The sequence below is a fragment of the Equus caballus genome, chromosome 2, assembly GCF_041296265.1.
Source record: "Equus caballus isolate H_3958 breed thoroughbred chromosome 2, TB-T2T, whole genome shotgun sequence".
NCBI classification, from domain to species: domain Eukaryota; kingdom Metazoa; phylum Chordata; class Mammalia; order Perissodactyla; family Equidae; genus Equus; species Equus caballus.
Window position 1 is genome coordinate 24630518 of NC_091685.1, and position 13795 is coordinate 24644312.

At 42.0% G+C, this 13795-nt stretch overlaps 1 protein-coding gene across 1 annotated transcript in view; it reads right to left on the reverse strand.

Annotated features, from left to right (window-relative positions):
* KPNA6 (karyopherin subunit alpha 6) overlaps positions 1-13013 on the reverse strand; it is a 50607-nt gene extending 37594 nt beyond the window's left edge. The window contains exon 1 of the mRNA XM_001500028.6: positions 12713-13013. Within this exon, the coding sequence (XP_001500078.2) occupies positions 12713-12716 (4 nt within the window). The 5' untranslated portion in view covers positions 12717-13013. The remainder of the gene's footprint in view (positions 1-12712) is intronic.
* Positions 13014-13795: the final 782 nt, after the last annotated feature.

Here is a 13795-nt window from a genome sequence, read left to right on the forward strand (position 1 = left end):
GGTTAAGCTCCTCAACATTCTAAGTTGAAAATATCATAAATCGAAAATGCATTTAATACACCTAACCTGCCCAACATCATAGCTTAGTCTAACCTTCTCTGCCCTCAGAAGACATGCTATGGACAGACATCCAATGGTGCCCCTCAAAGCCTACCAACTTCTTCCAATATGATGTAGTGGGAAAGAGCACTGATTTGGGAGTCAGGGGAGCTGAGTTCCAATCCCAACTGCATAACCATAGGCAAATTACCCACTATCTTTGATTCACTACTTCCATTATCTATAAAATGAGGACAATAAATCTTATAGCCCCATAGCATTGATGAGGTAATATGAAAATGTCTAGTGCCTAAACGCTGAATCAATAGTGTTTCCTTTTTCTTCTCAGCATCTACACTGAAAGGTCTCCATTCCCCATGAGGGCTATTTCCAGGAAGTTAGGGTCAAAGAAGACAGCAATATTTCCTTACTCTATATTAAAAGGTGGCTTTTCCTTTTCCTTTCTCCTAACACTGTCACTCCTTTCTCCTAATCTTTATCCTTCTATTCCATCTTCATTCCCTCCAGAGCTGGCTGTAAGAACCAATAAGCCAGCATTTTAAAAAAGGACCTGTACTCTACCATTTACCTCATGCCAAGATGAACAATTCCAATAATGTCTCATTAGACAATTATTGCCTCTTTGGAAGATTCAAATGCTCATGACTTCCAAATCTATATCTCATCCCACATCTAATACGCAAGGGGTTCCTTCCACCCATGTCCCACAAGCATCTCAAATGGGTTTTTCTTTAAAATATAAAAGTCATCATCTTCTCCATGAAGCTACTCCTTATATATTTCTCTTAATTTCATGGTCTACAATCCCTTATTTGGAATTCTGAAATCAAAAGAGCTCTGAAAATATGACAGTTTTTAGTAAATATAGCCTCAAAACACATGTAGTAGCAAAACTTGAACAAAACTAACATGAGACTGTTCATAGCCTTTATTCATCCCTTAATTAATATTCAAATAGTTTGCTACAAAGTATTAATGATATTTGACTACACAGGGCTCTATCTCAGACCCTGCTGGAGGTGTTATCCAAGTTATATGCACTATAATGTCTTTCTAAACTCTTAACAAGTAGAATTCTGAAATATCTGGCATAAATGGTTTCTTTTAAGGCATGCATTCTCAATGGGGGCAATATTGCACCCAAAAGGGTGAAACTGCTTCACAGGGAAGTGGGGGACACTTAGATATTACACTAGTATATGGCTCTCCAAAGCTCCACCTTATCAATGTCTTACCCCTTAGTATTTAACTTCTGTTTGGGTTTTCTTGAGTATTCCATGAGCACCACTGACAGTGACTTCATGAAAGGCAGACAAAAAGTATGCAAGATCTGTACTACAAAGCTATGGCGAATAGATGGCCACGACTGGGGGACTTTCTCCTGACTGATCGCTGGATCTTGAGGTCACAGAACAAGAGGTGGTCTGTGCATGCCTGTTATGACTTGGGATGTTTTTTTTTTCCTTTTTGTTTCCGAGGAAGACTAGCCCTGAGCTAACATCTGCCAATCCTCCTCTTTTTGCTGAGGAAGACTGGCCCTGAGCTAACATCCATGCCCATCTTCCTCTACTTTATATGTGGGACGCCTGCCACAGCATGGCTTGCCACTCGTTACCATGTCTGCACCTGGGATCCGAACCGGCGAACCCCAGGCCACTGAAGCAGAACGTGCGCACTTAACCGCTGCACCACCGGGCTGGCCCCAACTTGGGATGCTATTCATGTCTGATCCTCACTGCTTTTGTGTATGACATGAGCTTTGGTAATTATTTAGTCCTACAAATTAGAATTCGTCATGACTAATTATGCCACGTGCTGAAAAGAAAAACGTCAACAATATCTGAATGAATATCTAGCAGCTAGTTAAGTTATACGTTATTTCTCATATCAAGCAAAAGTTAAAAAATTCAGCAAAAATAATTTTAAGAAACTGATCTATTGTTTTGCTTTTGCTGGAAAATGAACAGCTTTGAATGATCTGGAAAATTTTGATTACACGGTTTATATATTTATAAATGCTAATTTGCATATGCAATTTGATACAATTTACATAAATAAATTACATTAAAAGTTACTCAGCAAACACAGCTATAAAACTTATTTAAATGCAAATAGCTTTTTAATTTAACTTTTAACCTAAAAATTTTGTCTAGTCATTCTTTTTTTTTTTTTTTTTTTTCCTGAGGAAGATTAGCCCTAGCTAACTACTGCCAGTCCTCTTCTTATTGCTGAGGAAGCCTGGCCCTGAGCTAACACCCGTAACCATCTTCCTCAACTTTATTCTTGGGACGCCTACCACAGCATGGCTTGCCAAGCGGTGCCACGTCCACACCCGGGATCTGAACCAGCGAACCCTGGGGCCACTAAGAAGCGGAATGTTCAAACTTAACCGCTGCGCCACTGGGCCGGCCCCTGTCTTGTCATTCTTAACCTTGCACTGAATAAAAAGCAAGTTTTATGCTTACTCTTTTTATGTATAAAGCACAGACATACTTATGGTACAGAAAAAGAGAGTATATCTGTGTACTAAAATTTCATGGAAGGATGCACTAGGGAAAAAAAAGTATAAAAAGCCTCCTAAAGGGGGGCGATAATGAAAGAAAGAGTTGAGAAATACTGATAAAAGATTAGGGATCTGTACCAGTATCTTCTCGGCTTTTCAAGTGAGAAACTTGGGAGCCACCCTTGACAACTCCTTTTCCTTTATCCCCACATCCAATCACTAAGAATGGCCAGCTTTATTTCCTAATTATTTCTGCACTCTTTTTCTCCATTTCTACTGCCATTGCCCTAATTTGGGTCTTTGTGATCTTTTGCCTAGACTTTACAAGAGTCTCATTAAACTGTTCCTTCTCTTTACTCCAAACTTCTTCAGACAGTTTGCCTCTCCTCTCTCATTTCTTAGCCCACTCCAACTTCCTTCCATGCCATCAAAACTGTTTTTGTAAAAGCCATTGATCAAGTGCATGATGCTAAATTCAACATATCTTTTCAGTTCTTATTTTGCTGGTCCTCTTGGCAGCACTCAATCCTGACAATCATTTCCTTTTTGAAATACTCTCTTTTCCCTTGGTGTTTGAGACATCAATCACTCCTTCTTCCACGTCTGGATAATGATCCTTTTCTTCCTGCACATTAAAGCTGATGTACCTTGGGGTTCTCTTTTCAACCCATCTCTCATGATACACATTTTCTGTAGGTGCTATCAGTGATTCCTATGGTTTTAGTTACCATACATAGAGAAAAATAGATGCTCAAACTTCTATCTCCATCCCCAGATCTTACTCTTGAGCTCTAGACTTCTATATTCAATTGCTTTTTGGACATCTTCCTTTGAAAGTCAGAGACAATTCAAAATGTCCAAATTTAAACTCATCTCAGTTAACAGCATCACTACCTACTCAGTTGCTCAAGGCAAGAGGCCTAGGAGTCATGCTTAGTTCCACCCCTCCTTGTGCTTCATTCAGCCTCCAGATGAAATCAATAACCAAGTCCTGCTAATTCAAATCGCTAACTCTCTTATTCCCTGCTGTTACCACCTCAATCGCAATCATCATCTCTTTATAGGACTACCGCACTACTTAACTTAAGAAGCAACTACTTAAACAGCATCCTAGTTGGAATTTTATTGCAGTCTAATTCATTCTCCCCAGGACAGTCCAAATAATATAAACAAACAAATAAATCTGATGTCACTCTTGAGATTAAAACCCTTCAATGGCATTTCACTGTCATCAGAATAAAGTCCAAATAGTATTCCCTTCATGCTACCAACTCATCTAGTCTACTAATCTTTTGCTTCTGAAATAATCATTCCCCCCCTTCCACTGAGAACTCCTATCTATAGGTCAGGTCTCACTTAGCTTAAAAGCCTTCCCTGATTCCCCCAGGCTGGAGTGGACTCCCTTACTATATGCATCCACAGCACTCTGGACTGCCCCATCCAAAATATCTACCATTTTATACTGATCTCCAAAGTACGGGACACAAGATCAACTGGGATGTAGGAAGAAAAAAAATATATGCTTTACATATATATATGCTAATATATTAATATATAATATATACATTAGTAAGGCTTACCTTTATTATAGGTGTGTGTATAGGGGTATATATATGCCTAATAATACTGACAACTTTTATATGTTGGTCAGATAGCCAAGTTTTCCTGAAGGAAGGCTGGGAGTTATACCAAGCAAGTGAGGATACTAGTTCATTCACATTTAACATATTGCATCATACTTTAGTTTGTGTGCCTAGTTAAATGGATTTATAAGTTATCTACTTTTAACTAAACTAACATCCATAAAATAGATCAATGGTTTAGGGTCCTATCAAGAAACTGAATGGAAGATAATGTTAACAACACAAGCACAAGAGGAACAAAAAAAACAGCAGAGCTGATGTCTCTGGAATTATGAGCTCCTCAGTACCAAAATTTCACCTGCCACATCACAATAAAATAAAACAAAATAATATAATGACCAGCTAGTGAGATCTAAGACAGGGAAAAACTTAAAATGAGAATCTCCTGTGCACCTTACTCCAAATGCGTATTATGATTAAAAATAATACCTACTGAATACACAATGCTATCATGATCAGCAAGACATTTAAAAATGCTTGTCTTCATTCTTTTAAAATGTTTTTTTAAATATACGGAATTTGGTGAAACAGACTAAGAAATATTTTACAAAGTACACAGAATATTAATTCAGGCAAAATTTATAAATGAGACAGGCAGTTCTTGGGCTATAGTTGGCCTCAAATATCTTATCTTTGGTTAGCTTAATGTTTCTAGATTTTACAAGTTAACTTGTAATATTTGCAAACGTTTAATCCATTAATATCATATGAAAATCTAGATTTCCAACTTCAAGAGGGAGAGGGATTGTGGAAAGGGATGGGAAATTATGCAATAAGACAACACTAGACCTACATTCTCCCATGGCAACAATTGGCCGCAGCTCAGTAGACAGCATGGGCTCTCTAGCTGGTTCGCCAATCTCCACTTGGTTGATTTCACTCAATTACCCACTAGAATTGAAACTCTGATATTTCACCAGAAAGATAGATTTCTGTCTGTTTTGTTCACTGCATTATTTCCAGGGCCTAAACAGTCCCTGGCACATAGTAGGTATTCAATAAACATTTGCTGAAATTTAATGAGTAACTGTTGCCTGCCCGGCCCCTACAAGTATGAGTTTCTGACAGTATTCATAATATGTTTCTGGGAACAACAAAAGATCCCGAATAGCCAAAGGAATCCTGAGAAAAAACAACAAAGCTAGAGGTATCAAACTCCCTGATTTCAAAATATACTACAAAGCTATAGTAATCAAAACAGCATCGCACTGGCACAAAAACAGACACACAGATTCATGGAACAGAATCGAGAGCCCAGAAATAAACCCATACATCTACAGACAACTAATTTTCGACAAGGGAGCCAAGAACATACAATGGAGAAAGGAAAATCTCTTCAATAAATGGTGTTGGGAAAACTGGACAGCCACATGCAAAAGAATGAAAGTAGACCGTTATCTTACACCAAACACAAAAATTAACTCACAATGGATTGAAGATTTGAATGTAAGACCTGAAACCATTAAACTTCTAGGAGAAAATATAGGCAGTACACTCTTTGACATCAGTCTTAGCAGCAACTTTTCAAGTACCATGTCTGATCAGGCAAGGGAAACAATAGAAAAAATAAACAAATGAGACTACATCAAACTAAAAAGCTTCTGCACAGCAAAGGAAACCATCAACAAGACGAAAAGACAATCTAACAATTGGGAGAAGATATCTGCACACCACGTATCTGATAAGGGGTTAATATCCAAAATATACAAAGAACTCACATATCTCAGCAACAAAAAAACGAATAACCCAATTAAAAAATGGATGGAGCTAGCCTCATGGCCGAGTGGTTAAGTTCACGCACTCTGCTTCAGTGGCCCAGGGTTTCACCAGTTAGAATCCTGGGCACGGACATGGCACCTCCAGTCAAGCCATGCTGAGGTGGCATCCCATATAGCACAACTAGAAGGACCCACAACTAAAAATGCACAACTATGTACCAGGCGGCTTTGGGGAGAAAAAGGAAAAATAAAATCTTTTTGAAAAAAAAAAAGGGCAAAAGATCTGAACAGACATTTCTCCAAAGAAGACATACAGATGGCCAAAAGGCACATGAAAAGATGTTCAACATCATTAACTATCAGGGAAATGCAAATCAAAACTACAATGAGATACCACTTAACTCCTGTCAGAATGGCTATAATTAACAAGACAGGAAACAGTAAGTGTTGGAGAGGATGTGGAGAGAAGGGAACCCTCATACACTGCTGGTGGGAGTGCAAACTGGTGCAGCCACTATGGAAAACAGTATGGAGATTCCTCAAAAAATTAAGAATAGAAATACCCTATGACCCAGCTATCCCACTACTGGGTATCTATCCTAAGAACCTGAAATCAGCAATCCCGAGAATCCCATGCACCCCTATGTTCATTGCAGCATTATTTACAATAGCCAAGACGTGGAACCAACCTAAATGCCCAGAAACTGATGACTGGATACAGAAGATATGGTATATATACACAATGGAATATTACTCAGCCATAAAAAAGGACCAAATTGTTCCATTCGCATCAACATGGATGGACCTTGAGGGTATTGTGTTAAGCGAAATAAGCCAGACAGAGAAAGACGAACTCTATATGACCCCACTTATAGGTGGAAGTTAACATACAGACATGAAGAACCGATCGGTGGTTACCAGGGAAAAGGGGGGGTGGGGGGAGAGCACAAAGGGTGAAGTGGTGTAACCACAACATTACTAACAATAATGTACAACTGAAATCTCACAAGGTTGTAATCTATCAATCTTAATAATAAAAAAAAATTAAGAATAGATCTACCATATGATCCAGCTATTCCACTGCTGGGTATTTACCCAAAGAACATGAAAACACGAATGCATAAAGATATATGCGCCCCTATGTTCATCACAGCACCATTCACAATAGCCAACACTTGGAAGCAACCTAGGTGCCCATCAAGGGATGAATGGATAAAGAAGATGTGGTATATATACACCAGGGAATACTACTCAGCCATAAGAAATGATGAAATCCGGCCATTTGTGACAACATGGACAGATCTTGAGGGTATTATGCTAAGTGAAATAAGTCAGAGGGAGAAAGTCAAATACAGTATGATCTCACTCATAAGTAGATGATAAAAACAGACAAACAAACACATAGAAACAGAGATTGGATTGGTGGTTACCAGAGGGGAAGGCGGGAAGGAGGAGGAGGAAAGGGGTGGTTAGGCACATGTGTGTGGTGATGGACTGTAATTAGTCTTTGGGTGGTGAACATGATGTAATCTACACAGAAATGGAAATATATAATGATGTACACCTGAAATTTATATGTTATAACCCAATGTTACAATAAAAAAAATTAAAATAAAATAAAATGATGTAAGCAAACGAAAAAAAAAAATTATGTTTCTGTCTCCCCCTGAAAGACAAATTGATTGGGGCTGGCCCCGTAGCCAAGTGGTTAAGTTCATGCGTTCTGCTTCAGTGGCCCAGGGTCTCGCCAGTTCAGATCCCGGGCGCAGACATGGCACTGCTCATCAGGCCATGCTGAGGTGGCGTCCCACATAGCACAACCAGAGGCACTCACAACTAGAATACACAACTATGTACTAGGGGGCTTTGGGGAGAAGAATAAAAAAAAAAAGAAGATTGGCAACAGCTGTTAGCTCAGGTGCCGATGTTTAAAAAAAAAAAGACAAATTGATTAATCTTTATATTTAGCATTGGGCCTGACACATAGTAAGCACTTTATCTGTCCACTAAGTGACCAACAACAGTCATCACTTATTGAGTACTTACAGTACGCTAAACACCATACTAAAACGCTTTACATACATTAACTCATTTAATCTCCCCCACACTCCTATGAGGAAATACTATTATCCCTATTTTAGAGATGAGGAAAATGAGGCTCTGGAGATTAAGTAACTGGTTGAAGAACTAATTATATTATGGAACGAAATAATTGTAACATAAAAAAAGAATATGAAAAGGGCTATATGAAAGGTAAGAACAAAGTGCTATAGAATTCAGGAGAATTCACCTCCAGTTTGGAAGGCATAAAGTATCTGGGAAATGTTCATGAAGGATGTAACGTTTAAATTAGATTTCGGAAAAGAGGCAGGTATCCATAGGAAAAGATGGGTGGCGAAGGGACTGCTTTTGTCACCTTCTCTGCCAGGAATACCAAAACACAAAGGAGGCAGTCTGAGTGGAATGCAGAATAGTGGATAAACATTAAATGGGACAAGATTAATAGAATCAATAGGAATGCCTTGAATAAATACCATACCCAATGGGTTATGATTTTAGCCTACAGACAATAAGGAGTCTATGAAGGTTCCTAACCTAAGGAGTAGAGTGACAAGATCAGATGGGCGTTTTAGCAACGATGCTGCAGCGGAATTAGTAGTGGTAGGGGAGGCTACCGAAGAGATCTGGGGGGCTGGCCGGGTGGCATAGTGGTTAAGTTCGCATGCTCTGCTTTGGCAGCCTGGGGTTCACAGGTTTGAATCCTGGGCGCAGACGGAGGGCATCACTCATCAAGCCAGGCTGTGGCAGTGTCGCACATACAAAACAGAGGAAGTTGGGCACAGATGTTAGCTCAGGGCCAGTCTTCCTCAGTAAAAAGGAAAAAGAAAATATTCGAGGGCTTCTGAAGTAATAACACCTTTATGATATTTTTTTACATCTAGTACTTCACTGAGTCTTCACTAACAACATTAATAAACAGTACTATCCATATTTTCACTTTGAAGAGCCTGAGACTCAGCAAGGTTAAAGACCACAGAATTAATACTCTTTGAGGGACTAAGCTGTGAGAGAAACCTACACAAAGCAAGTTAGGGAATACTTCAGTAACAGAATCACAGAGTATCCAACAAGTGCCAATACAGAAAGGGAAGAAGAAAGTAAGGAACCAAAGATGGATACAGTTTCTATCTCATGCCCAAGTGTCTGGGCCAACACCAGCAGGAAAAGTAGGCCAGGAAAGGGGAGTGAGTTTGATGCTTGCGGGACATTTAGGTGGTGACTGATGGTTCAGTGCCTTCTCTGCAAGGAGCTGTTATGAACTGTGGGATGGGTGGGCAAGACTGGAGGGAAATTAAAAGAGATGGGCTAAGTTACTTTCTCACCCAGAAGGGGCATCAGTTAGAAAGGTTTTGTTACTTGCAGCCAAAAGCAAACGGGAAGTGGCCCTCAGTATCCTATTTAAGCCCAGAAATAGGACAGTTCCAAAGATGGCTAATTCAGTGGCTCAAAAACATCATGAAAAAATCAGATTTTCTTCCATCTTCTCCTACCCTCACCCTGAGAACTGCTTGCTCTTATTTATAAATTCTGCTGCAGGATCCAGCATTGCTAATGGCAATTTCAGAGCCAGAAAAGGGCTCTTTCCTTTCCAGAGGCAGAATATAGCCCTTACTAGTCCATATTTTGGTTAGAACCATACTACTTGAGTAAGTAGTTCCTCTACTTATTAGATGTGACCTTGCACAAGTTACTGAACCTCTCTGTGCTTCAGTTTCCTCAACCAAAACATGAGAACCTGAGAATTAAATGAGTTAATATTATAGTACTTAGTGCCTAGCACATAGTGAGTTCTATGTAAGTGTTGGCTATTATCACAGCTTTTCCATTTCTCTGACTTTTTTTGAGGCTCTCACACTTTGGTGATACCTGGGTTAAAATAAAAGCTGGCAAAAAATAATAAAACCAGGCAAATCTCTTTGAAATAAGGAGGGCTTTTCCAGAAGTCCCCTAGGCTTTTCTTTACACCTAATTAGCCAGAACTGCATCACATGCCCATGCCTAAATCAATCACTGCCTGGGGAGATAGGATTACAACGATTGGTTTAGTGTTTATATCAAGACCTACCCCCTGGGGCTAGGGAGGGGCTGCCAGATTCCTGGTAAGCAAGACGGCAGAAATGGTGGTAAAACAACCAGCATCTGCCAACAGAGTCTTGAGACGCTGTGGTCTCTACTAGGGAGGGTCAGAATAAGTAACTTCCAGAGCTGCATCACCCCTACAGGGCTCCTAACGGCAGTGAACTCACTCCAAAGGTCTGTTAAGGCTAGTGAGAAATAGTATAGGACACAGGCCAGACCTCGAGAGTACGGCTGAGAAGCAGTGAAATACAGCAGGTTCTAGATTCAGGGAAGTGTGGTACAGGCCCTGTTAGTGTCCCCAGCATCCAAACAGCCCAGATCACCAGCCTTGGACTAGTCACCTAGTCTTCTCAAAGCCTCAGTTTACTCATCTATAAATGAGGATAACCCAAACCACCTCAGATTTGATGTTAGGGGTAAATGTACCCTTATACTAGTTTCACAGTATAAGAATCAGCAAAAACAAAAAGAAAAAAATGCAAACACACACCAATAGCTGGAAGTTCAAAAAGACGAGGTGGGACAGGTGTAAGGTACCTGAAATGGAGCTGGAGAGAAAAGGGGAGGCTGTCTGACTCTAAACTAAAAATCTCTTCAGGCCCCGGGTCAGGTTTTGTTCCTCCACTGAAGAACTTTCATTTCAAAGTCTACCAGAAAAGGACTAACTTTACCTCACACCTTACGTTACGTCTTCTAAGAGGTTTATGTGCAGCAAAATGGGTAAGAATCTCACTTCTGGCTTTGCTGCTTACTAGCTGTGTTATCTTCTCTGAGGTGGTTTCCCAGTCTGTAAAAATTGAGTAAACTGCTACCAAATTTATTTCCCCGAGCTTAACAAATTAAGCATTAGCTCCTTCCCTTTGAGACACCAGTGTTCTTGAAATTGAATGCCAATACAAAAATATATAACGTAAAAGCCCCTGAAAGTTTTCATTGATACATAAAGCTGCAGTTATAAAGAGAGGCCTATTAGTCTTAACGGAGGATTCTGGAAACCAGAGCGCTTAAGGGAAAGGAACTAACATTGAGGGTGGAAAAGAATCTGTTCTGATATTTAAAGAGCCCTTACTAGACTCCAAACACTTGTGTTGTTATTCAGTCCTCAAACACCTGATAACACTGCTCCCTCCGCTCTTTCTAGAGATGAGGAAAGGAAGGCTCAGAAAGGAAGGAACAGAACATTTACTGTGGACTGTGCTAGATGCTTTCCTTATGCATTACTGCCTTTGACATTTAAGAGACTTCTCTGGATGAGAGCTAGGAGGTGGCAGGCAGGATTATAATACCAGATCTGATTCTAAAGTCATTGCCTTGCAGCTCAAGGGAATAATTTCTGTTTCCTCAGGATCAGGGATCTTAGAAAACTCAATCCTAGAATCTCACTTAGCTCCGCCCCCCTACACACACACACACACACACACACAGTAGTTGGGGTTAGCAAGTAACTTTGAAATCTTTAGTCCGAAGGAAATTGAAAAACTCCAAAGTGGGCCCACTAACAAAAAAACAAAAACACCCACAAATACTTTTACAACTTTGCCTAGGGTTACAAGCTTTCTTTCCCCCTTTTCCACCCCAACCACTAGGGGGCCACGCTGTAAAGAACAGCAGCTATAAAACTAGGGTTCTGGAGTGATCACCCTGGTTTAGCCATTGTGTGACCCTGGGTAAGTTACTTAACCTCTCTAAGCCTCAGTTTCCTTATCTGTAAAATGGGATAACAGTAGTATCTATCTCACTAGGTTGTGCACATTAAGTAAAACGTGACACGTAAAGCAGTCAGAAAAATGCCTGCACAGAGGAGGAGCTTAGCAAATTTAATAGTTCTTATTACTGGAGAGGAAATGCCGCAGATAGTTCGGTCCCTAAATCCAAAGACTTCGCCATCGTATTCTAAGGACAGGCCTTGCCAGCTGGGAGTCCCTTCACAAAGAGCAACAGGTCGCTCCTTTTCTCCTAACCAGGGCTGGGCGCAGAATCCTGAAATCCCGACCTATATATGGCCGCGAGGTCTTGGCCTTTGGTTTTCTACCACTACGAAGGCTGGCCCTCTGAGCCCAACAGAACCACCCCATTTCCGCCTGGGTTCGGGAAGTTCTCCGGGCCTTCAGGGGCCCAGGCTGCCTTTGGCATGGCTGCCCCTGGTTACGGGCCTGGAGATGGCTCGCCTGGCGTCTCCTCACCAGAGGACTCAACCCGCGACGCAGGGAGAATTTCCCTGAGTTCAGAGGAGTCACCGAATCCAGTCGGGATGCGCGTCGGTCAGACACACGCCTGGAGAGAGCTCCCTTAGCGCCGGCCGGGCCTGCCGTCCGGAGCCCGTCCCCCAGCCCCAGTCTCGGCGCAGGCCGCAGGGTCGGCAGCTTTCTAGTCCCCGGGATCGCGTAGGCTCCGGCCTAGAGCCACCACGTGGGGGCTCCAGGCTTGGCAAGGCGTCCCCGTGAACCAGCCCCCGAAGACTGATCCCCGAATGGGCCCCAGCCCGGCCCCAAACTGGCCTGAGCGGCACTCCTGGCCTGGCTTCTCCCCTCAAACCTACTTGGAAGGGCCTCAGATACCCTCTACAGACCGGAGACGGGCTCTCGCCAGACCCAAAGCCCCGAGACTGCCTCAGCTCAGATCCCCAACTGCCTGGTTTCCTTACTCACCCATCGCGGCTCCGCTCGCTCCTACTTGGCGGCGGCAGCGGCGGCGGCGGCGGCGGCGAGCTTCAGCGGCAGCTTCAGCAGACAATATGGCGGACCTGCAGGACGGCAGCCCGAAACGGACAAACAACCTAACATTCGATCCCGAGGAGAAACGCGCTCTCAGCTCCGCAGTCTAGTTTACACCGAGATGCGCATTTAAAGAGACCGCAGTTATTAAAGGCGGGGAATAGGGGCGGAGTGCGAAAGGAGTGGGCGGAGAGAGACTGAGAGGGATACCTACCAGAGAAAATTAAGCGTGCCTGGGAGTTCCCAGCTTTTTCTGCTACTGTTTCCTTTTTATAGTGAGATTTCCTCTCCTAAAAACTTTTTCTCCCAGAAAGGTATTCCTTCCTTTCGTAGTTAAAGCCAATCATAGACCCTGAGCTGGATATGAAAAAGGAATCATCTGGAGAGGGGAAGCGACTTCCTCAAGGATATAGAGGTAAGGAAATGAAGAAGGCAAGAGTAAACCAGATTACAACCCTATTGGGAGATAAGAAGTAGAAAAAGAATGAGACAGATGCAGTGCTTTATAGTTGACAGAGCTATTTCATTTATCTCATAGCAAGCTCTCTGAGGGCAGGGGTGGGTTCTGCCTTGTTCAACACTGTATCTCCAGCACCTAGCCCAGTATCTGGCACATGGTATGTGCTCCATAAATAATGGTTGCATGAATAAACAAACGAACAGCGTGTGAGTTACAAAAAGCAACAGGTATGATCTCCTTTTTTAGAGATGAGGAAATTGCGGCTCTGAGTGTTCATGTGCCTTTTGAATCATGGAATTTATGGCTGGTACATATTAGGCCTCCCTTTTTGCATAATGACGTGCCAGTCCTCCTGTCCTCCACCTCAACACACAGAGGAAGGCTATGTCTTCAGGTCACTGGTCCCAGGAGGGAGCTGTCTTTTGGAGCGACCTGGGCTTCCAGGTCCTGTCACAACAAATTGCCAACTCTAGGTGTGTGCCTGGCTCATTCAGGGGAACAATGCAAAAACCCAACTCTAGAACTCACGGTCAGGAAAGGAAGCACTATCTTTCTCT